Below are 27,559 nucleotides of genomic sequence, written 5' to 3'. Positions count from 1 at the left end.
ATCGACTGGAACTTGCAGTTAAAGATGTCACAAAGCAAATATCCCATTTGGAAGACTTTGATCTTAAACTCTTGTGAACTTGTACAAGTTCTCTACAAGTATTCGCCACTGAGGTGGCAAGGACTAAAAGCAGCTGCTGAGGCACTGAATGTAAACCTTCAGGCCAGTTAGAATACTTGGTGTGAGATGGCTCCCTCATCACGAGAGCATGCTGTGAAGGCTGTCTCTCAGTCGTGATGAAGCACTGGCTGTTCATCTTCAGAATGAATCAAGAACTGGCAATCAAGACAATCAAGAAAAATCAAGATGCATACTTCGCTTGTCCAGTCTCTGAAGTTTGTCATGATTCTTAATTTTCTCACCAGTTTTCTGGGAGTGATGTCAAAACTGAGCAAATCTTTTAAATGTGACAAATCTGGCTTGCACTCTGTACATGAGAATGTAGAAAAGGCAGTTGGACATATTGAAAAGCTGACAGACAGAGAGAGACTTACTGAAGTCATGATGAAAGGAATTGAAGTGGCTGAAGGTGACAACCCAGAGTACAGGTTCCATGGGATGACACTTAGTGTACCTGAAAGGGGACTACCAAAGAAAAAGAGGAAAGCAACCTGTGAAAAAATCTGAAAAAGAAGATCACGATTGAATCGGGCAGAAATGATCATACAGAAAATGAAGTCAAATTTGGCATCAAGATATGATGTGACAGATGATGTGTGTGGAGCATCCCACGTGTCTCAACCCCAAGAACTGGCCCAAGGATCCAGCTGCACTCAACTCTTATGGGGACACAGAGATCCAGCTGTTGGCTCAGCACTTTGACAGGCCCTTGACTGCTAAAGGGTATGTTCCCAAGCAGCAGCAGGAATGGCTTACTGTGAAGAAACAGATTGTGAGGATGCTCAGTTTTGAAGAAAATCTTCACTTTGTACAGGTATGGGAAAGGGTTTTGACAACTAATGATCTGAAAGGTGAAAACAAGGACATCTTAGCCCTGGTTCGAATAATCCTTTCACTGACAGTGAGCTCGGCAATGTATGTGAAAGAGTGGCTTTTCCTCATGAAGAGAGTGAAATCTGACTGGCGAGGTTCATTGAGGAGTGACACTCTGACAGATCTGCTTTCTGTATCAGTGAATGGTCCAGCCACACATGATTACAACTCCAGATGCTGCCATTGCACCATGGCTCACTGAAGAAGAACAGGAGGATTGCTGCAGCTGGAAAGAGAACACAGACAGAGCAGGCATGGAGCAGTGATGAATCTGTGTAACGACAAGTGGGTAAACTTCGGAATAAAACATCTAAATGATTCAATAGCATATTTCTTTTATTACATGTTGCAATAAAAGCAGTGCAACTGGAATTTGGCTGGTGCAACTAGGTTTTTATCTTAGGGTGCACCTGGTGCAAGTAGGTTAACATCTCTTAAATCGAGCCCTGAGGAGTAATTGCCCAACAATCATTGATTATAATGGTTTGATTGTTTGTTTTAAATAGTTCACACAGCAATATTCCAGCTGTATCCTGATTTTGTTGATAATCAAGTCCTAACAAGGTACATTAGTACCTTTGAGTAGAATGCCATACAATCAACAAAGTCACAGTATTTGACCATCTGATACATTTAGTTTTATTAGAGGACCATCTGATACATTTAGTTTTATTAGAGGACCATCTGATACATTTAGTTTTATTAGAGGACCATCTGATACATTTAGTTTTATTAGAGGACCATCTGATACATTTAGTTTTATTAGAGGACCATCTGATACATTTAGTTTTATTAGAGGACCATCTGATACATTTAGTTTTATTAGAGGACCATCTGATACATTTAGTTTTATTAGATGACCATCTGATACATTTAGTTTTTACATTAGTACCTTTGAGTAGAATGCCATACAATCAACAAAGTTACAGTATTTGACCATCTGATACATTTAGTTTTATTAGAGGACCATCTGATACATTTAGTTTTATTAGAGGACCATCTGATACATTTAGTTTTATTAGAGGACCATCTGATACATTTAGTTTTATTAGAGGACCATCTGATACATTTAGTTTTATTAGAGGACCATCTGATACATTTAGTTTTTACATTAGTACCTTTGAGTAGAATGCCATACAATCAACAAAGATACAGCATTTAGTTTATTTACATACATTTAGTTTTATTAGAGGACCATCTGATACATTTAGTTTTATTAGAGGACCATCTGATACATTTAGTTTTATTAGAGGACCATCTAGTTTTATTAGGGGACCATGATACATTTAGTTTTATTAGAGGACCATCTGATACATTTAGTTTTATTAGAGGACCATCTGATACATTTAGTTTTATTAGAGGACCATCTGATACATTTAGTTTTATTAGAGGACCATCTGATACATTTAGTTTTATTAGAGGACCATCTGATACACTTGACCATCTGATACATTTAGTTTTATTAGAGGACTGATACATCTGATATATTTAGTTTTATTAGAGGACCATCTGATATTTATTTAGAGGACCATCTGTTTTATTAGACCATCTGATACATTTAGTTTTATAGAGGACCATCTGATACATTTAGTTTTATTAGAGGGACCATCTGATACACTTAGTTTTATTAGAGGACCATCTGATACACTTAGTTTTATTAGAGGACCATCTGATACATTTTACCATCTGATACACATTTAGTTTTATTAGAGGACCATCTGATACATTTAGTTTTATTAGAGGACCATCTGATACATTCAGTTTTATTAGAGGACCATCTGATACCCTTAGTTTTATTAGAGGACCATCTGATACACTTAGTTTTATTAGAGGACCATCTGATACATTTAGTTTTATTAGAGGACCATCTGATACACTTAGTTTTATTAGAGGCACAAGTTACTTAACATTGGAGTTATCCAATTCCAACATGAGTTGGTTATACAAAATGATATATAAAATGATATATAAAATGATATACAAAATGACTGCTGATATTTTTGTCCTCATCTCCCTTGATCTGAATGCATGAAACATCATCTGTTACTTACTTTCAACAGTATTTCTAATTATTTTTTGTTTATTTGCTTTTTGATGAGACATGTCTCTATTGGACATTATAATAGAACATCACTTGGCTCCTTTGATTAAGACTAGGGCTGTTATAATTCACTCGCATATTCGTTCAGACTTCAGTTCATTATCCACCATCATTAGAATTGAATGTGCATGAATATTTAGAAGTTGGTGTGATGAACAATGGGGAGAGTTCTATAGATATACAACTTCTTTATTATTGACGTAAGAGATGTTTCGATGTAGCTGCTAACACCGTTAGCTGAGTGTGGTGTTAAACAACAACAAAAAGATGTTCAAACACTCAGAATGTCCTGATATTCAGTTGTGTTGTGACAGTCCTTGATGGGACTGAGGGTGTTGGATGTAAGTACAGACAGATCTTGTAGATCAGGTAATGTTATCTTCTGAATCAAGATGAGCATTGTGTATATTGTACAATGACTGACGTTAAGCAACCAATGCTGGTAGTAACAGCTGATGAATGTGGATCGTGTATGTCATTGTATCCCAAATTCATAGACTGATATTAATCATTTCTATCACCGGATTGTCTGGTCCAGATTTGATTATTTATAGACCACTGTCATATAACTGGAATATTGCTAAGTGTGGAGTGAAACCACAACAAACACATAAATAGTCTATAATCCTCAAAGAGTCCCACAGAAATGTCCCCTTGAGAAGCTTGTTCTAAAGAAAAGCATGTAATGTTCATTGTCTTTTTGAGCATATAAGGCATATATGAACATTAGACTAGCCCTGTTCTTCACCTCTCGGCCTAGTCTCTCATACAGACCCTGAAGCAAATATACTGAACAGCAAAAGAAACGCAAGTTTCGAAAAAATGAAATCTCATATAAGTAAGCATTCATGTTTATGTCATCTATTTTTAAAAAATGACAAAAAGCATGAGTTGCGTTTCTTTTGCTGTTCAGTATATATCCAAGAAAACCCACGCAAGTCTAGAAAATGTGGCAATCTAAAAATGAAGAATGTCTGTGGGCTCCTTTTTATTGTATTTATAATTTTAACTTAAACAATTATATCTTCTGTAAAATATGTTCATTTGAGAGACTATGCTGTTAGACTACCCTCGGCCGTACACCGCACTATACCCTTACTCCCTTTGCCCACACAGCAAAGGCAATGAGAGAGATTGTATGATGCTTCAAATGGTTGTGCAATCTTGTTCCAGTAGGGAGAATGGTAGTCTGTCTCATAGTCCCTGAACCACATTAATTTCCCTACTGCCAAGCCCTCTCTGCAGTGCTAAAGCCCTAAATAAAGCAAGTCTAGATTTCCTCAGGTTCAGAATCTCTGGTCACGCTATGGCGCCTTTTCAATTTTAATGGGTTTATTTGTTATGTTTGTAATGACCCCAGCACGTGTAGCCCCAATGCAGATGTTCTTAGTCTCTGAATCTCTGGTCTCCCTAGGGCTCCTTTTCAATATAAATGGGCTTGTTTGTTACTATCAAAATTATATATATTCAGAGACTAAGCCTTAGTCTAGGAGAATGGTTATCTCCCTTGATCATTGACTCTCCTAGTTGTAGCAACTGATAACTATTACTAACTAAACAGACTTGGTCAAGTGTAGATCAGAAGAGATGCTGATGTATAGAATAATTAGAAATACTTCATCCGTTATTGAAAACATTTATTTTGCTCTTATTTCCTTACGCCCACATGCCTTGATCCAGCTAAGTAAAAACCATGTAGACTTGTTCTCAATTGAAATGCAAAACTATTAAGTAACAATTTACAAATAATATTTGTATCTTTAAAAGCTAAAAATACACATCATACTAGTATTGGGCACAGACTGAGACATTCTTTGAGTCAACAAATCATGAAGATAACACTCAACCTTTGATCGAGGCTCGAGTATGTGAATACCGGACCTAAATACTGATCACAGCCGACACAGTAGCAGGACAGGAAGTAATCTTCACCAGGTAGCACTCGCCTCAACTCAGGTACAGTGAAGTGGTCTCATTGTCACAATTATCATCTAGCCTCGGTAAACACACAGTAACAAGAAATAATTGTCTTACAGAACCATGATTATGTTGAAAGGAAGGATTGTGTTGGATCTGCTTACATCATAAACCTGTCATTTGGTTGGTCATGGTTATATTGCTGACATTGAAATTAATGCCATTTTCTTAAAAACATATTACAGTGAAAGTCATAGAAAGTATGTGACTTAACCTAATACGTCAGCCTGTGCTGGTCCCACCATAACTCTGTCCTGTTTACAGCCAGTGCCGCTCACAGCTATATATAGACTAACGCTTATTCTCTAAATATATATAGTTTTAATTGTAACAAATAAACCCATTAAAATTGAAAAGGCGCCATAGCGTGACCAGAGATTCTGAACCTGAGGAAATCTAGACTTACTTCATTTAGGGCTTTAGCATCGCAGGGAGGGCTAGACTGTAGGGAAAATAATGTGGTTCAGGGACTGTGAGACAGATTGTGCTATATGGATTGCAAATTAGTTTAGATTCTCAAGCGATTAGAAAATGCTTGTGATGCATGCTTAGTTCTTACCCTGGCTTGGCAGCTGGTTTGTTTATAGTTAAATGATACTGTGTCAAGCCTGGCAATGTGTGAGGTGCAGTAATGTCACCCATATAACAAACAGGATACTATCTAGCGGCACAGTGGTATACTATAACCACCTCATCACCAGCTAGGGGCTAAATAGAGCCTTCCTTCTTCCTGCTATAAACAAGAGGTAGGTTGCTACACTTGCACAGGTCTACAAGGACATGTTTCTTAAGTTCAAATCATAATTCCTAGATTATGTAAATAATAAGAACTAGTCCCTATAAAAGACGGGAGTATTGCTATGACAAGCTGTTGTTTTGGACCCTCATGTGTGGTGTATTCTGCTGTTATAGGGATGGGATGTTACAGACCACATTCACTCTCACACAATATCCAGGTTACAACCGATTTTCAGCAACCTTTGTCGTAAAAGGCAGCAAACAGGTTTGAGTAGTCAGACTCACAGTCTCTGTTTACTGCATTTCTTCATATCCCGGGTGGGTGGGGTAGCCCAGTAGTTAGAGTGTTCACCCTTCACACGGAATGCCTGTGTTCAATTCTCCACATTTGTACAAGGTGTGGATCCATTATCTGGTGTTGCCCACTGTGATATTGCTGGAATATTGATAAAAGCGGTGTTTAAATCTCCACATTTGTACAAAGTGTGGAGCCAATATTTGGTGTTGCCCAGTGTGATATTGCTAGAATATTGCTAAAAGCGTTATGAAGTTCAACTCTTTTACTCACTCTCCATATCCCAATTCCCTATTTTGATGATCATGATGTTCGTGACAGAATTGTCTGGTCCAGACTTGATTATTTACAGGCCCCAGTCATACAGCTGGAATATTGCTGAGTGCTGCATTAAATGTAGGGTTGATCAACATACAAACAAGTTGTACACTCAGTTAAAACTGAATTGTTTCATTTCTCTCACTATTCCAGGTGATGCTGCAGCCTCTTCTCGTCAAACTAAAACAAAATATTCTGTTTCAGGAATCAAAGAGCACATTTCAAAGCAGAACCTTCAACTGTGATGCTGTACAAGAACACATTCCCGGGATGGCGTCCAGCCCGGGTAACATGTGAAGTATGTTTTCTGGCAGCAGAAGCCCTGATCCACCCATGTCTGTGGAGCCTGTCCTGCCTGCTGTCCTTGTATATGCCCATCACAAAGGAACAAGCACATCCAGAACGTGTGCTGTACAACAAAATAATATGGACCATTCCGTTTCTGGTGTTGTACGTTTCCATGTACCCCACTGCCTTGGTAGGCGCCGTTCTGCGTCTGCTGCTGCTTGGTGTCAGGAGGAAATATACTTACGTCCATAAGACCAACGTTGCTAAGCCGGCGCCAACACAGGGAAGCTACAGCATTGCTTCAATTAATGTGTGTCTTTTCCAAGAGTTCCCTAGTCGTATCAACAATCTGGATGATCCTTCTAGACGGGCAAAGCAAATTGGTGAGCGTATTATCATTGACCAATATTTTTATAAAGATTTTCTTCAAAGAAATGGTCACCAGAATCCAGAATCCAGATACAACCTAAGATCAAGGAATCATATCCTCCAGGAGCGAGTGTCTGAGAGTAGAGACATTGAAGCTAGAGTTGAAGCACACTTCCCACAGCTTGACTTCATCTGTTTCCAGGAAGTGTGGCAGCGTTGTTACGCGCAGCCGTTGATGGCAGAACTGCAGAAGGTGTTCCCATATGTCATCCATGACGCTGGTCACTGGAGCCTGAGTTGCAACTACTTCATGTTCAACAGTGGACTTCTGTTTGCGAGTCGTTATGAAATATTAGACGTGGACTTTAAACCCTTCTTGAACAGTTGCATGTTTTGTGTGATAAATTCCAAAGGGCTGTTGATGGTTAAGGTAAGATACATACCAGTTGTTGTATGAGCCAGAAGCAAGCCTAAAGTAAGGCCTGAAGTGTACATGAACATCCATGGTGGCGGCCAAATTCACTATCATGGGTATGGATGAGTGAGTGACTTGTTTGAGTGGCATTTAGAAGTTGGTGTGATGAACAACGAGGTGTATGGATATACAGCTTCTTTAATATAATATGAGCAACATTTCGGTGTAGCTACTAACACCGTTACCAAGCAAATCCCTTCCTCATCATTGATAACGGCGTTAGTAGCTACATCGAAACGTCACTCATATTTATATTAAGGAAGTTGTATATCCATAGACCTCTCTTCGTTGTTCATAGCACCAACTTCTAAATGAGTGAGTGAGTTTAGTTTTACGCCGCTGTTAGCAATATCACGGCAGGACACCATGCTTGTACCCATGTGGGGAATCAAACCCGGATCTCCGGCGTGATGAGCAAATACTTTAACCACTAGGCCAACCATGAGACATAACCAGGAAGATTTGGGGTTCACACCCATAAGTATAAGCTTCTAAAGGTCAAGGGTAGGTACCACTGGTCAAATCCAACTACTAGCCATTTCTGACTAGTGGTTAAATAAACTAGAACAACCAGTCATTGTCCCTCTGGACTTTGACTAGCCTGGAACTAACAGTGTAGTGCTGTGCTTTAGGTGCAACCCATGCCTTCACTTTGCTGGGACTTATCACATTGGATCACTTGAGCCAGCTAAATGTGTATGACTGTTTAGAAATGTCTATGCCATATTGTTTTCAAAACACTACAAAACCACAATATAGTATTCCTGCTTTGTGAAAGTCATCATGCTTAGCTTGATAGGCCCTTGAAGATCCAGCTAAAGGTGTTTACCACAAAATGACTATGTTGTCGAAATGTCGGGATCGGTGGTCAGGCTCGCTGACTTGGTTGATACATGTCATCGGGTTCCCAATTGCGCAGATTGATGCTCATGCTGTTGATCACTGGATTGTCTGGTCCAGACTTGATTATTTACAGACCGCCGCCATATAGCTGGAATATTGCTGAGTGCGGCATAAAACTAAACTCACTCACTCACTCATCATGCTGGCCAGTGTTGTTGAGTTGTCCATATTGTCTGTATGTTGATCACTGTCTGCAGGTGCTCCTCGGCAAGACAGGTGCACACAAGCAGGATGTCGGCTACATCTTCTGTACACACCTACAGGCGTACCAAGGTAGGACATGACATTGTGTGTGTGTAGAGTGAGTTTACCTGACCAGGCCAGCAAAGCCATATTAGCTCTTAAACTTAGTGGACTGACTGACTGAGTTTGGTTTTACGCCGCTTTTAGCAATATTCCAGCAACATCACGGCGGGGGACACCAGAAATGGGCTTCACACATTGTGCCCATGTGGGGATTCGAACCCGGGTCTTTGGTGTGACGAGCCAACGCTTTAACCATTAGGCTACCCCACCGCCCCTAAACTTAGTGGAACTTAAAACATAGAGCAAATCCAGCAGATTACCCATAGTCTTGTCTGTTGGGTCTGTTATATTCCATCATGCCCTCCTTATTATTCCTTACGTGTAGCGGGATCGGGTAGTCAGGCTCACTGACTTCGTTGACACATGTCATCCTATCCCAGTTGTGTAGATCGATGCTCATGCTGTTGATCTCTGGATTGTCTGGTCCAGACTCGATTATTTACAAACTGCTGCCACATAGCTGGAATATTGCTGAGTGCAGCGTTAAACGACAAGCCAGCCAACCTTCTGTGTTGGGTGGTTAAAGATTTGTGTAGCATAAAACAATACTCACTCATAGTCATTTGACAAAATATTCCATTTCAGCATACATTCCTCACACATGCAATGGTTATTAGAATGGGGGAAGCAAGGGACTGGGTTCTTTTAAATTCTTTCATTGAGTCACTGATTGTTTTCAAATCTTATATATCACAGATATATAAGAGTTATCTCCCATGATACAAATTCATACTAAGAGATAACAACCTATAAGTTACCTACAAAAGTTCCTTTGAAACAGTACGTTGTTGACTTCACTTTGTTGATAATGAAACCATTTGGGGCTGTAGTTCTCTGATTTCAAATTCTGTATTCAGGAGAACAGAAAGTGACAGACAAGCAACTGGACGATGTCTTACGATGGACACAAGAGTTCCGGAGGGAAACAGCATCCAAACATGACAACATCAAGTTGGACTGCATTTGTGGAGACTTCAACTTTGACAACATGTCCCCATGTAGGTTCCCCCATTGCAGCCACATCGCCAGTGTTGTACAAAACTGTCACATTAGCTGATTCTCTTGTACATGACACTTTTGTTTTGAAATAAACAAGCATATGTTTGTGGGTCACTATTAAAGTATTGATGATACCAGACGGATAGATGCATGTGGTGCTATAGAGTTTCATGTTACTATAATATTACATAAGCCTTGCCCCTGTTGTGTGGTTAGAGTTACCTACCCTTGATCACTGATTGATCAAAACAGCAGCAGATTTATTAAGGAGAACATAATGTATAGAGCATGTGTTTCCTGTGTCCCTCCCAGGTGACCATGAGCTGTCCAGCCACCCACTGTTTGACCACTACGAGGACCCCTGTAGAGAGAGGCAAGGTCTGGACAAACCCTGGACTGTAGGTAGGTAAATTACTCGTGACCATGAGCTGTCCAGCCACCCACTGTTTGACCAGTACGAGGACCCCTGTAGAGAGAGGCAAGGTCTGGACAAACCCTGGACTGTAGGTAGGTAAATTACTCGCCCGTGGAAGATACTGCAGTGTAATATTTGTATGGCAATATTACACTAGTGTAATACCGCTGGACATATGACGTCATAATGGTTTCGAGTTATGCTGATATCTGTGTCAGAATGGTGTTAGACCTTGCTTGACTTGTGGAAAGCTGAGAGTCATCACCCTGTAGGCAGTTTCTACCAAGTTATGTTGGAGAGTAATAAACAGAATACTAAACTCGCTTCCGTGAAATACCATTTTTATTAAACTCGTGAAAGATTTAGTATCAAACTCATTTTCGCTTGTTTGATACCAAGTCATTAACTCGTTTAATAAAAATGGTATTACGGAAGGTCGTTTAGTATCCTCTGTGTATACCACATGAGATATTTACAGTTAACTACCGTGGGTTTACTCAACCATGTCTTTTTTTTTCTTTTTTTTAAATATTTTTATTTCCCCAAAGTACATTTGTTGTTGTAGTACAAAAGCATCATACACAACACATCCTCGTCATCAAACATTGTGCAAAAACATCACCATCAATACAATCAATCAATACATCAATACAAAAACAATCATCGTATGTTCAGGGTGAATTTAGTATAATGTATCTGTTATCCTTACCCAAGGCTAATATGTATACCAGTACTTGTATTCAGATGCACTTATCAAATTTTATTATACTTATATGACATCTAGGTTGGTATAATTAGCAAAAAGTGTATGGAAGGAAGACCAGAAGGCATAAAATTTTGATGGGTTTGCATTTGAAAATGCTTAAAATTTGGTAGCTTTATAATAATTGAGTATTTCCCTTTGAAGCACTCTAAAATCTGGCTTTATATTATTTCGGCTTGTTTTATATAGCATGTATTTCACTATTAGAAACACCAGGTTAAGTGGGTTGTTGTTTTTACCTTTGAAACCAAAGATAATATTTTCGTGCGACAAATCAATATTTCCTTCAGACAGTATGTCCAGCCAATCGGATACCTCCCTCCATACTTTCACGGTATATCGACATTCACACAATAAATGAATAATTGTTTCAGGAGCAGATTCACAGAATGTGCACATTGAAGAGTCTGTGTAATTCATCAAATGTAACTTATGTTTAGTCGTTAAAATATTGTGAGTAATCTTGAAATGAAACCATCTTAACTGTACACTTTCTGTACATCTATTTGCCATTAAATATATGTTAGACCAGTCTTCTTTGTTATATTGTTTGTTGAGGATGTGTTCCCACTTTCTTTGGCTTGTTGGTCCAGTTTCAACTTGAGGTATAAGTATGTTATAAAAGGATTTACTCCTTTGGTTTTGTCCGCAGATACAGGATATATTAAAAGGTAATGTTGGGTATTTAACCTGATAGGTCCAAGCTGTATCGGGTATTTTTCTGAGTCTGCAATATGCTAAGACAGTACACTTTATACCTTCTAGATGGAGGAAGTTTATGTTTGCAATTCCATATTTTTTTTCTATATCAACTTTATGTAAGAAGTTTCCATTCTGATCTAGGATGTCACATACTAACATTATTCCTTTTTTTGCCATATTTTCATAGTAGATTGACTTTCCCTCTATTTTAATGTTATTATTAAACCATAGAGACTGGTTGAAAATATCTGATATTTCTTGCACATTTGTGTAACACCTTTTTAAGTAGTGGCACCATGCCATTAACACGTCACTCCAAAATTGATTTGAGACACTGGGAATAATATTATTGCACACATATTGTGCATCAGCATACCATAATTTATTTGCATTGTCTAGGATTTCATTTGCAATAGATGTACATTTTGAACTGTTGAGCAGCAACCGTTTAATCCACATTATTTTTTAGCAATTATAGTAGTTCTTACAATGGGTACACTTATTCCTCCATCTTTGGTTTAAGATACATAATTTCTCGCTTTACCTTGTCTGTTTTTCCTTGCCAAACAAAATTTAAACACTTTTTTTGGAACTTTTGTAATGTGTCTTCAGATGGACTCGGGATGGATGAAAATAAATGGTTTAACTTTGGTAAAAGCAAGGATTTTAGAATAACATTTTTGCCCATTGGTGTCAAATATCTCAGAGACCAAATATTCATTTCTTGGTAGATTTTTTCAAATTTATCATTATAATTTAGGTCTACAATGTTATTTAATTCAACATCAAAAACTATTCCTAAAAGTTTAAAATTTGATTGTGTCCAATCCAGATTCCATTCCTTGCACATCTTATACCTAGATCTTTTTTTTGACCCTATCCATATTAGTCTGTTTTTTTCTGCATTAAATTTTAACCCTGAAGATCTTGCAAAGAAAGCTAATGTGTTCAAAACTGCATATAAACTTGATTCAGATCCGTCTAAGGTCACTGTAGTGTCGTCTGCAAATTGGGCTAAAAGGCTTTGTATATTACCTATCTTTATCCCTTTAATTTTCTTATTTTTTCTTATTAGAATAGGTAGTATTTCGGCACATAGGATAAAAATGTAAGGTGATATTGGGTCTCCTTGTCGGCATCCCCTAGTTATCTTGAAAAACTCACTCGCAATCGTTTAGCAATACTTGTATCCAATTTTGAATACACCAAAGTTGAAAAAATCCAATTTTTTCTTATCCTGACTCATGTTTATTTGCTTGTCTTCTTCTTCTGGCGAACCTAGTGGAACACTTGTATCTCCCAATTGAAGTTCCCTTCAATAAAAAATCACTCATTAGTACTGACCATGAGTTACCTCCCTTCCACAAGCGCGGGAACGAGGGCGCCACCTGAACCCATGTGCCTCACTCTCTCCTTCTTCACCCAGTGAGCAAGACGTGAGAGCACCTGTGTCTCCCTGCACACTATATCCTTTATTTATATTTAGTTTGTTACCTCTTACATTCATCAATAGAGGTGTAACTAGTATCATTATTCAACATGCATTGATAATTATTCGTGTTTCTGCTGCTTGATTCACGGTTCGCCGTGTTTGCTCAGCAGTTTGCGTTAATAAAAATCTGCACTGTTGTAAATTACGTTACTCTGCTACCGATCCACATTTAAAATGCCCTAGTTGCATTACTCCATGTTCTATTGTTTCTCGTTGTAAATTATGTATTAATTTACCAATTTCTGCCTTTGATAAATCTCGGAAACAATCTTCAGTCATGGCTAATAGATCGGAGTCAGATATACCCTGAGTTACCTTCGGGGGATAAGCGTGGGACGCAGTCCGCTATATCTAGAAGCGACCTGCTTCCCAGGACGTTCCTTCATCACAGTATAAAACTAGAACTTCCATGTCGTCTCAACGTATGCTCCGAGCCCCCAGGTCTACAGCCTCGTCAAAGGGAAATCCACGAAGCCACTAAAAAAAAACAACTTTGCTTCTGATATTCAGAATTATGTTTATATGATGATGACATTTCGTTCATCATTCCAGATGTATGTCATAAGAAGTGACCAGTACGACTACCGTCACTTCAACGCAGATCAACATGCAATCAGAGATGCCTACGCTGACGCCGGAGATTATAACTGAGGGTCCCATCACTATCACAGAGAGGACACCCTCAACGCCAGCGCAGACCATCCCAGACGACCTGGTCAACCAAATCATGAGGCTGATGGAAGACCGTTACGGCTTACAGAGGCCTCAGAGCCGCGGGCCCCAGAGCCCACCCCATACTAAGTCATACAGGGCCCCAGAGCCCGCCTTGACTTCGCGTAGGGCCCCTGAGCCCATAGACGCGCCTCCGCGAAGGGCATCCCTGCCCGGAGTGAGCTCTTTGCATAAGGTATCCCAGGCCGCATCCGAGGAGGAGCTAGAGCCTGACCCTTTACAAGAGGCCAGCGGAGAAGGAGCTTAAGCCTAGCATGCACCTGTCATGTAATGCGCGGGCGTTCGCAAAGCAAGCACTCATATGTCGGATCGGACACTGACTCCAGACATTCGCACAAGACGCGAAGGCTAAGTGGTTCTACAACGCCTAGGAGGCGTTCGCGTAGCCCTCGACGTTCGAGAAGTCCAGAGCGTCTGCGAAGCCATCACCGTTCTCGAAGCCCACAGTTTCCGCGAAGGATGTCTTCTTCAAGGTCTACATACACTAGCCAATCGTCAGTCCGTTCTCCTCAGTCCTCACATAGATCTTCTTACAGATCGAGGCTCCGACATACGACCATACGTCAGAGGAAGACGATGGTATCATTTAAGATCGAAGGAGCGCTTCGCCGAGCCCACACCCTGTAGAACACAGAGGTCGTTCGCGAAGCAAGCGCTCATATATTGATCGGACTCTGACTCGATACTTCGCGAAGGTCGCGAAGGCTAAGTGGCTCCAAGTCTACTTCACCCAGAAGATCTAGAAGCGTTACTTCGAGATCTTCGCGAAGTCCCCGGCGTTCGCCGAGGAAGTCTCCTCCAAGGTCTCCATATACTAGCCACTCGTCATATATAGCCACTCGGCAGTCCGTTCAAGACATCACATGAGTTGTTTATCAACTGTAAGCCATATGCCGTCTACAAGCCTACGCGAAGACAATTGCACAGGCTATTTACAACACACAACGTCGCTGTATTAATTTATCAACGGATGAAGAGCCTAATTAGGGATCTTCAAGCCGACTACCTACTACGATACGATTATCTACATGCGTGACCATTACGCAGATCTGCAGACAATTCAAAACGAAATTGAACAGCAGTCTTGTTACAGCGAGTAAAACTCATAATCGTCAACGATTTCCTCAAGTAATATGTACAACAAGTTCAGCTTTAACAGTCTACAAGCTGACAACTTGCAAGGTTATTGAACCTTATATAAGGAAGTCGGAATTATCTTCAAGACTGAAGTTACTTTCATGACAGCCTGGAAAATAACTTACCCAGCATTAATATTACAGCGAGGTATTTCGCGCCGGAGGTTTCGCACGTTTACCATCAACCCTCGAAACACGTGGTCACTCGGGTAACTTCGGGAAGTTACGGTGAAGACCGACGATTGTTCTAATATCAACGACGGCACTATATTATACAAGGTTCCTTTCCTGATACACCGGTGACGTCACAGCGCGGGTACTCTACAGAATCAAAATGCCTTGTTCTGATTGGACCGAGATGGACAACGCCCTACGCAGAGGTCGATCATAGTTCACAGTTCAACACTTAGGTTGCAAGTGACAACAATATATCAGTGAACGAGCAAGCCTCCTTACAGTCCAGCTAATCTAAACCTTCATGATTGGGCTGCCTTCTTGAGGTTAGAGACCTCCCCTGTCAAGTAAGGACGAGGACACGGCAGTCAGACGATTTTTTACTTAAAGTTCAACAATGGCAGTCACCCCTGGTTATGCATCTACATCGTCAAGCACTTCGCAGCGAATTTACCTCGACGACGGGATACAAATGGATCCAAATCCATAGCGTCTCAGACTACAGTTGAATTCATCATCAAGCTACTAACACAACTAGATGGTTAGTAAACCTACTTAAGTTGGACTTAGAACCTTCGCAAGATCTGCTATTTCTAGGTTTTTGATTTGTAACGGCGCAGAATCGTATAATTGTACCGGAGGACCATGGATCAAGATCCAACAGTCATTTCCACAAGCCTTACTATCTCCGCTACCACTACGACAGTGACAGAGTCTGTTGGGGTTACGCACTTCAGCTCAGCTCAAGACATGACAGACAGAGGCAGACTACAATTACATCCGTTACAAGTCATAAGCAATTCGCATCTAGACGAATCTCTACCGTTCAATTCATCGGTTCAGGTCAAACCTCATCTACTATGATGCACCAAGAGATCGAATGTTTGAATAGGCGTCTCGTTAATAGAGCTGGAATCGATAACACTTCTCTACGTAGATGTGTCACTATAAGGTTGGGGAGCCCATCTTGCCAACAGGACGGCATCAGGGCTATGAGCAATCAAGAGAGCAATTACACATAAGTCTGCTAGAGATGCAAGCAGTAATAAACGCCTTAATACACTGGAGCAACTTACTACAGTATACCCAGTGGATGATTCACACAGTCAATTCGACAGTGGCGTTTTATGTGAACAAACTAAGCTCAACCAGGTCCCCCGAACATATCGACTCTGTTTTCAATTGTTCGATTTAATCAACAATCTCAACATACATGTCAGAGCATATCACATTCCAGGAGCAAAGAATGTGATAGCAGACGCTCTCTCTCGGTCACACATACTATCCCCGACAGAATGAATGCTCCATACAGAGATATTCACTCAATTATCAAGGAAATAGGAACTACACTAATAGACCTATTTACCATTCGATTCAACAAACAACTGACAACATTCGTATCGCCAGTTCCAGACCCACTAGCATTGGCAACAGACGCACTAAGCATATCGTGGGAAGGTCTCAACGCGTACGCTTTTCCGCCACCAGCGTTAATCTCACAAGTTTACTCTAAATCAGTCTAAAGCAGAGCCTCCATCTGATTTTGGTCACGGCCTACTGACCAGGAAGTGGTTTCCAACTCTTATTCAAGAAATCGGACAACCAATACTACATCTTACAGAGTGCTCGAATCTGTTAATACATCCGCACACCAAACAAGTGCACGGAAAGCCAGATATATTCCAACTTCACGTATGAATTGTATCAAGGAGTGTCTGAATAACAAGTTATTCAGCCAGAGCGGCAAAGCAGTCTAACTTGCCCTGCATAACTCAACTGGCAACTTATACGATGACAAATGGCACAGTTTTGTCAATTATGCTGCAAAGGAAGGATTTACAGCTAGATATGCTACTCATCCTCAAGTGGCGGACTACTTATGTTATCTACGTCAGACTAAGATTTTATAAGGCTCAGCTTGTCCACCTATTTTGCAGCAATAGCTCTATCATAACTGAGAACGGGCGTCAAGTTAACCTAACCCAGTTACTGGCCTGCTGCACGAGCTTTCCGATTGGAGGATTAAAGCGGAAGTTCACGCTTCCAACTTGGGATCTGAATATAGTGCTCCAACACCTCACAAGTGAGGTTTATGAACACGCAACTTTGATGATGTACTTGAACCCCATGATACGATGAATCTATCACGATGGCCAGTAACAGCACTGAAAATATATCTCCACCGAGCCAAACAGGAGGGAAAATGCAAGAGATTTATTTCCTCTATCAAGCTACGCAGACGAAAGTCTCACGTACTACTATATCTCCTTTTGGATCAGAACTGTCATACTACGTGCCTACAAGACTGTAGGACTCTACCCTCCATGAGCTTCTAATCCTCATAATATTAGAGCGCTAACATCTACAATTGCTCTACACAAATGCTTTTGGAATAATGGAGGGTTATTTCTGGAGATCCGATATGGTGTTTGCCAACCACTATCTGAGAGATATCACCACCGAGGACGTCTCAGGTATCCACCTATTCGGTCCCATGGTCCTCGCACAACAGTTGACAGTTCCTTGGAGAAGATAAGTCCATCTTACAGAATTTTACTTATCTTATAACAGTACTAAATAGCTACATGCTATATATATTTTGCTTAAGTTCAATTTATTATCTTAAGCTCAGTACTATGGTTATTATATCATACAATATGTAAGCTAACAACTCTACGGAGTTTGTTATTATATATTTAGCTTAAGTTAATCATATCTTAAGCTCAGTACTATGGTTACATTATAAATATATTAGCTAACAAACTCTAATGGAGTTTTTGCTATTATATATGTAGCTTAAGTTTATTCATATCTTAAGCTCATTACTATGTTTATATCATATAAGTATATTAGCTAACAAACTCTAAAGAGTTTTTTGCTATCATATACTTAGCTTCAGTTTCATCATATCTTAAGCATTATGGTTACATTATAACATGTATTAGCTAACAAACTCTCACGGAGTTTTTGCTATTATATATGTAGCTTAAGTTTATTCATATCTTAAAGCTCAGTACTGTGTTTATATCATATAAGTATATTAGCTAACAAACTCTAAAGAGTTTTACTATCATATACTTAGCTTAAGTTTCATCATATTTTAAGCATTATGGTTACATTATAAAATGTAATAGCTAACAAACTCTACGGAGTTGTTTTGGCTATTTAGGTTGCTTAAGTTAATTATATCTTAAGCACAGTTCTATAATCATACTATATATATCCTACAACTCTTAGGAGTTCTACTATTATATATATGTTCAGCTTAAGTTTCAATCCTTAAGCTCAGTCATATGTTCATTTCATAACATGTATTAGTTAACAAACTCTCAGTAGTTGGTTACTATTATACAGCTTAAAGTATCATTATACCTTAAGCACAATTCTGTTATAACTTACATATATGCATATTGTAAACTTACTACTTTGGTTCTTATAAAAGTATTCATTATAAACTATCAACAGTTTATACTATCACATTAATAGCTTAATTAATGTTCTATATACTTTTATTATATTCAGTAAATTGTAATAACCCTTATATGGCAACTGGTAAGTTAACAGCAGGAATTCAGTTCAGTGCCTTCATGAAGTTCCCTTAGGGTTATTACAATTATCTCAGTTCAAATCACTAATTAGTAAAATCCAAAGTATATATAATCCCACCTCCTATTCCGTAGGATTCTACAAGCAAATAAACATGAGTCAGGATAAGAAAAAATATGAAATTTTTAAAGTAAAATTAATATTTTTATACTTATCCTGACTCATGGGGTAAGCCCTCCCGTCCTCCCCACTTAACACTTTGGATTTCCCTGGAAATTCAGGTGTTGGGCTCAGTATATGAGGAGAGAGTGAGGCACATGGGTTCAGGTGGCGCCCTCGTTCCCGAGCTTGTGGAAGGGAGGTAACTCGTGGTCAGTGCTAATGAGTGATTTTTTATTGAAGGGAACTTCAATTGGGAGATACAAGTGTTCCACTAGGTTCGCCAGAAGAAGAAGACAAGCAAATAAACATGAATCAGGATAAGTATAAAAATATTGATTTTACTTTAAAAATTTCATTTACATTTTGCATAAATTTTCTGTCAACCGAGTCAAAAGCTTTTTCAAAATCAATAAGCAGTAATAATCCTGGAATTTGATATGATTCACTATAGTCCATTACGTCGTATATCTGCCTTGTGACTTCTCCTATGTATCTTCCTTGAATAAAACCTTTTTGATCCTCGCTGATATTAAGTGGTAATATTGTCTTTATTCTATTTGCTATAACTGCAGAAGCTAGTTTGTAGGAGGTATTTAGTAGTGATATTGGTCTCCAGTTTTTTAGCATTTTTTTACTTTTACCACTCTTAGGGATACAAGTAATAAGACCTTGTTTTTGTGATAATGGACATGGAACCATTTTCATATGCATATTTCAAGGATTAATTAGAAATTTATTTAAGTCATTCCAAAAACTTGAGGAATTCACTGGAGAAGCCATCCGGGCCGGACTTTTATCATTTTCATTTTCTTTAAAGCGACAAGCGTTTCTTTGTATGTTATTTCTCCCTCTAAAGATGAGGCAGCTTCTTCTGACAGTTTAGGTATTTCATCTTCTATGAACAATTCTTCTAATTTAATTTGTGTGCAGTCTTCACTTAAGTAAAGTTTTTTGTAGAATGTTCTAGTCTCTTCTAGTATTTCCTTATAATCTTTTATCACTGTACCGTCCTTTTTTTCCAATTCCATTATTGATTTATTTAAAAAAATTCTGCTTTCTAATTGTAAAAAGTACTTTGATGGTTTTTCCGCTTGTTCGATCCACTTTGCCTTAGATCTTATGTATAAACCTTTTATCTTTTGTTTGCTAATTTCTTCAAAGTCTTGTTTAACTTCATTTACTTTTTTAAATATTTCTGTCTTTTTTCCAGCTGGTTCTGTATCCAGGTCGATTTCCAATTCTCTTAATTTATTTTCCAAAGCCTTTTCCCTGTTTAAAGTCATTTTCTTTTTTGTAGATGAATAATATATAGTCATACCTCTAATTTCTAGCAGTAGCATTTCCCATAACAGTTGATCATTTATGGTATATCTTGTTTCTTCAGCTTTTGCTTCCGTTTTAACTTCATATTGTTGTAAGGTATTCTTTATTGTAGTTTTTACTTTTTCAACATATTTTTCATCGTGGAGTAGAGAGTTATTAAACTTTCAAAATCCTTTCCCTCTTATCGTATCTCCCAAAGATAATGATAGTGAGATTATTGAGTGGTCCGAATTAATGCTTGGGGATATATATCTATTTGTGTAACTGCCTGTAAGAGATTATGTGATACAAGGAAAAAATCTAGCCTAGATTGTTTAAGCGGGGTTGGTTGTCTCCAAGTGAAACGTTTTTTATACGGGTTTGATTCTCTCCAGGGGTCTTTCAAGTCTAATAGAGTTATAATGTTTAATAGTTCTTGTCTGGCTTTGGGGTTATTCGTGTGTTTGTAGTTGTAGGTGTCTAAGTCACTGTCTAATACCATGTTCCAGTCTCCACATATTATAAATTTATCGTTTTCTTGTTGTTTTAACATATTTTTGATATTTATAATGAACTCGGGGCAATCTTTATTAGGTCCATATACATTAATAATTGTGTAGTCACTGTCATGTATTTTTACTCTCAGTAGAATATAATTTCCATTATCCATATCAATTTGTTTACCTGTAACCTTAAATTCAAAATTGTTATTAAATAGAATAGCTGTTCCCCTTGCATTGCTTCGGAAATGGCTGAAATAACATTCACTATAGCCCCATTGCTGTTTAATGAGCTGTTCTTGCTCAGTAGTGAAATGAACGTCTTGAAGACAGAATATGTTAGCCTTTTTTAGCCTTAAGAACCTGAATACCTGTTTTCTTTTAAAAGCATTATTGAGACCTCTGCAGTTAAGAGACAGAATTTTTAGATTTTCCTTATTTACATTTTGTTTCATTAATTATCTTACAATGATTTGCAGTAGAAGGAGATGGTTTGGATGACCTTGCAAGTTCTTGGGATGAGTAATAAAGCATCTACAGCAGCAAACATACATTTGGGAATTTTTTTGGTACAACAAAAGTGAACAAAAGATATAACAGTAAACAATATATATATGTGTACATTTCCGACTTCCGTCCTATAATGCTGATAAAGCATATTCTAAGATGCCTAGCTGTTAGAACAATCGAAAAAAAATACATTATGAGACAATAAAGGTATAGTTTTTTGATGACGTAACAATTGAATGACGTTATCCCGTCACTGCGCCATTCTAGTGTGCCCCCTCGTAATCGAATTATTTTTACATTACGTCACAATGTAAGTGACGTCACGATGCATGTCAGTTGTCATCGCTTCGTACGGCCTCCTACAGTAAACTACTCCGTTGCATCCCGTTTCTTGGTTTGCAGTTGTTTCACGCAGCTAACATCACTGGTGGAAACATTACGTTTATGTTTTACGACGGTCAAAATGTGTCAATTCGACTCACAAGTTTTCAGCGACACGGTAACGTTTCGCAATGTTTACATTCCCACAATGCAATCGTGGAATGTCGCTTTTGACTACTCCGCTTCATCTGGATGTACTGATCTAAACTTAGGTTGGTAGTAGAAATGCGACGCTGATATTGCCCCATATGGTTTACGTTAATGACAGATGTAATTAAAATAATTCAGAGAAGATATTAAATCGAACGTAAACCGCCATCAAACTGTTATCATTTGTGTTTTTCTGGTAACGCTCGCTTAACGAGGGGGCAGACACATCAATAGAACAGCGCATCAGTTAGCCCCTGTGCGAGGATTCTTAATTTAGGTTACCGACACCGTCATTTGTTTTCTGCCTTAAATTAATCGAATTATCCTTAGAAAGTATTAAATTTAGCATCTTAGAAAGATGTAAAGCTCGCTTCTCTCATCGTGTTTTGTAATTGTAGTATAGTTTTGCCCTGAACTATTATAACATCAAAAGCACTCGGACTACCGCCCTCGCGTGCTTTAATTATAATAGTTCAGGCAAAACCATACTTTATTACAAAACACATTGGGGTAAAGCGAACTTTACATCTTTTCTAAGATGCTAAATTTAATACTTTCTAAGGATAATTACGATTAATTTAAGGCAGAAAACAAATGACGGTGTCGGTAACCTAAATTAAGAATCCTCGCACAGGGCTACCGACGCACTACCGTCCTCGTGCTTTAATTATAATAGTTCAGGGCAAAACTATACTTTATTACAAAACACATTGGGGTAGAGCGAACTTTATTTCTTAAATATACATCTTACAGCCTTTTCCGTCCGTTTTAATTATAGTTTGTTTTCATTTTTTATGAATCCACTTTAGTTTGGGCTCTGGTTCTGTGATATTACTGATATTAACAGTGGCATAGCTTTATGGATCATTTTTTCTTCAGTTCCCCAATTTCGTGCATATCGCATTTCTACAAAGGGCCCAGGCCATGTCACGGTATCAAATATAATCCATGGTACATAATATTACTAACAATTACATATGTAATTTTTGTTTACTTCAATTATAATGCCCACATTTATATTTCCCAGTATAAGTTGTTGAAAGTGAAAGGCATAATAATAATAATATAATATTTCTATACCAATTGTGGTACCATGGCAGTTAGATACGTATTTAGTGGAATCAAATATTTAATACTTAGTATGGCAGCTACTTTGAATGACATAAAGTGGCAATTTAAAATGTTTACCCTGAGGGTACAATTCTTTTCAATGATTTTTCACTGTATCAATGAAAACAAATAATCTACCAGTTAGGTTTAAATGAATGAATCGTATTCCCCTGGTGAAGAAAGATTGATTTTGACAACCACAATAACAATTGCTTTACATCATCAAAATTGGCATTTTCTCACATGCCAGCAGTTGTCCATACTTTTGGACAATAATCGAGCATAAATATTGCAAATTAATAAGCATATTTTTGTAAAAATTAAGCGAATGTTCCATGGTAGTTTCTTGAATCCATAAATAATCAAATATACATAAATGTCAATAATTTTCTTTTAACATAGTACACACTTGTGTGTAAAGACCAATTTAACTAATCCTTATCGAGAATACTAAAACATACCAAAATTTACTTAACGTAAAACATAAAATACTAGACTATCCTCATTTTGGCAAGGACAGGGGTTGTATTTCTTCACCCACATATGTTTTTAGCTCAATGTACACCAACATACAATTGTTCTTACTTTTGGACAGTAATCAAGCTTGTGTGTTATTGAATAGTAAAACATATTTCTTATTGCGGTATAGTCAATAGTCTTTTACAACTTCTACTATTATACATGTTATAGGGATTGAGCAGTAGCATGTCTCTTTTACATTAGTACAAGAGAAGTGGGGGGAAAACTTTGGTTTCTGTCAACAGTATATATAGAATATGATATGACAGTCCTGTTCTATTACCAAAACGAGGTAACAAGTTATTATTTTCCTCCGGGTATTTATGATTTCTATGCAAATTTAATAAACCATTATAACATAAATTTCTATAGTAGTTTCATGAACCAATGACTAACCAAATGTACAAAATTATCATGATTTCCTTTAAAATAGTCAACGAAAATATAGGTATAACACTATCTTATAACCTGGTACACCTTTGGCGTACTGTATAATATATGAATTGTCCTCATTTTGACGGGAATATAAGGTATATCACATAGCCAAGATATGATTTTGACTCAGCACAGACCAGCATACTATTCCTATCCATACAAAGGTAATGCATTTTACTTTACTGTATTTGCTTTAGAAACAATATTACTTTCTATACTGCACTGCACATTTAGGGAGGCTAGTACACACAAACACACCCATAGACAAATGTGCCTACGTATACATACGTACACATACACACATAGATATAATAGGTAGATAGGTATCCAGAGTACATTTTCATAGCAGTTTTATGAACCAATGACTGACCAAGTGTACAAACTTGTCAATGATTTCCTTTTAAAATACTCCACATTTATAGGAAGATATAAGTATCACACGTCTTTATTCGGAAATATCTTGTCTAGCATGGTAGACCCCTAGCGTAATGCGTAGAATGATAATCTGTCCTCGTCTTGACGAGAATAAAGGGTGTATCATATCGCCAAGATATGTTTTTGACTCAGAACAGACCAACTTACAATTCCTATCCATATATAGGTATTGCGTTTAGCTTTACAGTATTTACTTTAGGAGGGGTATTACTTTCTATACTATACTGCAACGTTTAGGCAGCCCGGTATCGCTAAGCTATGTTTTTGACTCAGCATACACCAACATACTATTTCCGTCCATACAAAGGCAATTCATTTTACTTTACTGTATTTGCTTTAGAAGCAGTATTACTTTCTATACTGCACTGCATGTTTAAGGGGATTAGTACACACAAATACACCCATAGACATATATATATATAGATATAGTAAGTAACTAGGTGTCCAAAGTACATTTTCATAACAGTTTCATGAATTGATGGCTAACCAAGTGTACAAAATTGTCAATGATTTCCTTTTAAAGTACTCCACGTTTACAGGAAGATATAAGTATAACACGTCTTTATCAGGAAATGTCTTATCTAACATGGTAGACCCCTAGCGTAAACTCATCCATGTCTTGTTATGGAATTTGTAATGACCCGTCTTGTGCTGGGATTATAAAGTGTCTGGATGGTCTTTTTGTCCATTTCACATTGTCATTATCATGATTATACCACAGTGGATAACTTCTTTAAGAATCATTTCAGAAGTTAGGAAGTACAATACTGACAAATTTATAGATAATATCTTCTTTTATAGTGTGAGTTTGACAGATTCTTGCTAGACAATGGTACAAGAATCTGAATCGAAAGATGGTTGATATTCCCATGATGCAGTTCTACATTTTGGCTGTTAAGGAACGGAGTTCCGGCAGAACCGACTGTGGGACGAGGAAGTTTCAACTCCAGAGGGTCTGTGTTCCGTACTGAAGGACCCACTCATGCGACAGCGTTACATGGTCGACGCAGACCTCCAGACCAGCACGCTAGACTCCATTGTCAACTCCTCGTGTAAAGTTGATCTCCATGGCAACATCATTCCATCAGCTCTTGGAGGCAAGCGAAGGGTGGACTATGTGATTCACCGTAAAAATGTTTCTGTAAGTTTGATCTTGATGAAATGTAGTGAAGCGTCATTAATTTAGTAGGCATATAAATACACCTGACTTCAACTAAAAATATAAAGGGTCTCAAGTCGTAACCTTTGGTCAATAACGTGACATCTACTTGCCTGGTGACAATCCATCCATCATAAGCTGTAACATTTTCAAAGTTTACCTCTGAAACTCTGATCTGATTATAAACATGAAAATTCAATTGTACCCACCAGTCAACCATAACATATGTATTGCATTTTCCAATATATTGCATTTATTTAATAATTGTATTTTTTACACACTTGGCTGACAAGCATAAATGCAGTGTTGTTGAACTTCCATTCCCTGTTTTGACATATTCCCGTTGACCACGTGTACTGTGTCAGTGTAAAATTACATTCTCATGTTATTGATATTGGGTATTTATCGTCACAACTTTGTATTTCCAGAGAGCATCAAAGTACAAGTTTGTGAGTCGCTTGGCAACCTTGACTGACCATATACCAGTGGCTCTCACAGTGGAAACTTGACCATGTAACGTGTCCATGGAAACACGTTATAAACTTGACCATGTAAAGTATTACCATGGAAACGTGGACTGCTTTCATCTACAGCATCTACAGTAGACCATGGGTGTGACTGTTTCTTGTTTATAAGAATGATAATTTATACTTATCAGAGTTTTTTATCTTTTTAACTGCAGTATTCTTTGTTTACTTTGTGTATAAGCTTGTTGTGTTAATTGACTTATAAAGTGAGTGAGGGAATTTTGTGTGTTTACAAGTGGGAGGATGAGGATTTGATGCATTATTTAGTTCATCTGAGCTGTGAGCTGACGGGACAAACTACTTGATATGCCGTGGGGGTTCAGGTATTTCATGGAGTTTTTGTCAAATATATCTTCCTGGTTAAGACGTAAATCATTAGTTTGTCCGATTATGTCAATTAACAGAATTACTGTTTGTAAGCAATGATAAAATTATTCTGTTTCTTGCTAAAGTCCCATACCTTGACCCCTAGAATATTTGATGTTGTGTGCCTCAGTGTGAATGTTTCTTACAAACATAACAGCATTTTAGAACATGTATACATATTTCTTATACAGTGAGTGAGTGAGTTAAGATTTATAGTCACATCTGGAATATTTCGGCCATATGGTGACTTTTCTTATACAGTCACGTGATGGCCGATGGTATATGGGCAATAACAATTATAGAGGATCTCTGTTTCCTCCATACCTCCCTGAGAGCTTAGAACCAAACTTGGTGATCTGAAGAGATCACATATATACCGGTACTTGTATGATTTTCAGTTGACAGCCAGACATCTATGATTTACATATGGTTCTGTCATCTGCAAGATTTAACAATTTTATTTAAAATCAGTTTTCTATGACTGAACAATTCTTTTGTTAAATATGTATACATATATATTTTGAGAATTAAAAAAATCATGATTACAGACATAATGTTGTTTAGTCTTTGTTGAATTCCTGACATTCCTGACACCATAGAGACCAAATATCATAGTTTTTCCAACTTACGAAGCATGTACACACTGGCACTAAATATGTATGCCAGAAAGAGTAGTGAGAGACACAACTGAGTGAGTTTAGTTTTACCCCGCTTTTAGCAATATTCCAGCAATATCACAGCGGGGGACACCAGAAATGTGCTTCATACATTGTACCCATGTGGGGAATCGAACGTCTTCAGCGGACAAGCAAACGCTTTAACCACTAGGCTACCCCTCCGGCCCAAGAGTGTGTGAGTGAGTTTAGCATTACTCCGCACTCAGCAATATTCCAGCTATATGGCGGCGCCGCCCCAAGAGGCACAACAAGGAACATTGAACTGTAGGGCTTTAGACCATTAGGTATGCTTTCCTTGATCTCTTAATGACTTCCAAGGTTACAGTAATTCAGGATAAGATGAATCTGCAAAAGAAATTCCTAGGATCATGTTCAGACAATGCCATAAAGCAAATGTAAATTAAAATAATTCTATCACAAACACCAAGGTTTACATCCAGGTCAGAGAACCATCCGGAATCCAAATTGCCTCACAAAATGTCTGTGTCTATGTTTTGAAAGTTCAATCAAATACGAATAGGATATAGATCATCCCAAACTGGCTCCCACAGTAGATATTTCACATCACTAGAACACAGTTGACAATGCTATGATGTCACAAAGT

At 38.1% G+C, this 27,559-nt stretch overlaps 1 protein-coding gene across 1 annotated transcript; it reads left to right on the top strand.

Annotated features, from left to right (window-relative positions):
• Window positions 1–236: 236 nt before the first annotated feature.
• LOC124268441 (sphingomyelin phosphodiesterase 5-like) lies at window positions 237–26,827 on the top strand. The gene is made up of 9 exons (XM_046703400.1): window positions 237–335; window positions 710–934; window positions 1,168–1,268; window positions 6,627–7,509; window positions 8,655–8,730; window positions 9,621–9,761; window positions 10,075–10,164; window positions 25,126–25,367; window positions 25,814–26,827. The coding sequence occupies exons 1-9, from the start codon at window positions 237–239 to the stop codon at window positions 25,892–25,894; spliced, it is 1,938 nt and encodes a 645-aa protein (XP_046559356.1). The 3' UTR covers window positions 25,895–26,827.
• The last annotated feature ends 732 nt before the right edge of the window (window positions 26,828–27,559 follow it).

The sequence above is a fragment of the Haliotis rubra genome, unplaced genomic scaffold, assembly GCF_003918875.1.
Source record: "Haliotis rubra isolate DU_JTF1 unplaced genomic scaffold, ASM391887v1 Scf138, whole genome shotgun sequence".
NCBI lineage: Eukaryota > Metazoa > Mollusca > Gastropoda > Lepetellida > Haliotidae > Haliotis > Haliotis rubra.
The sequence above is the reverse complement of the archived record's forward strand: the minus strand, read 5'-3'. Positions and strand labels throughout refer to the sequence as shown.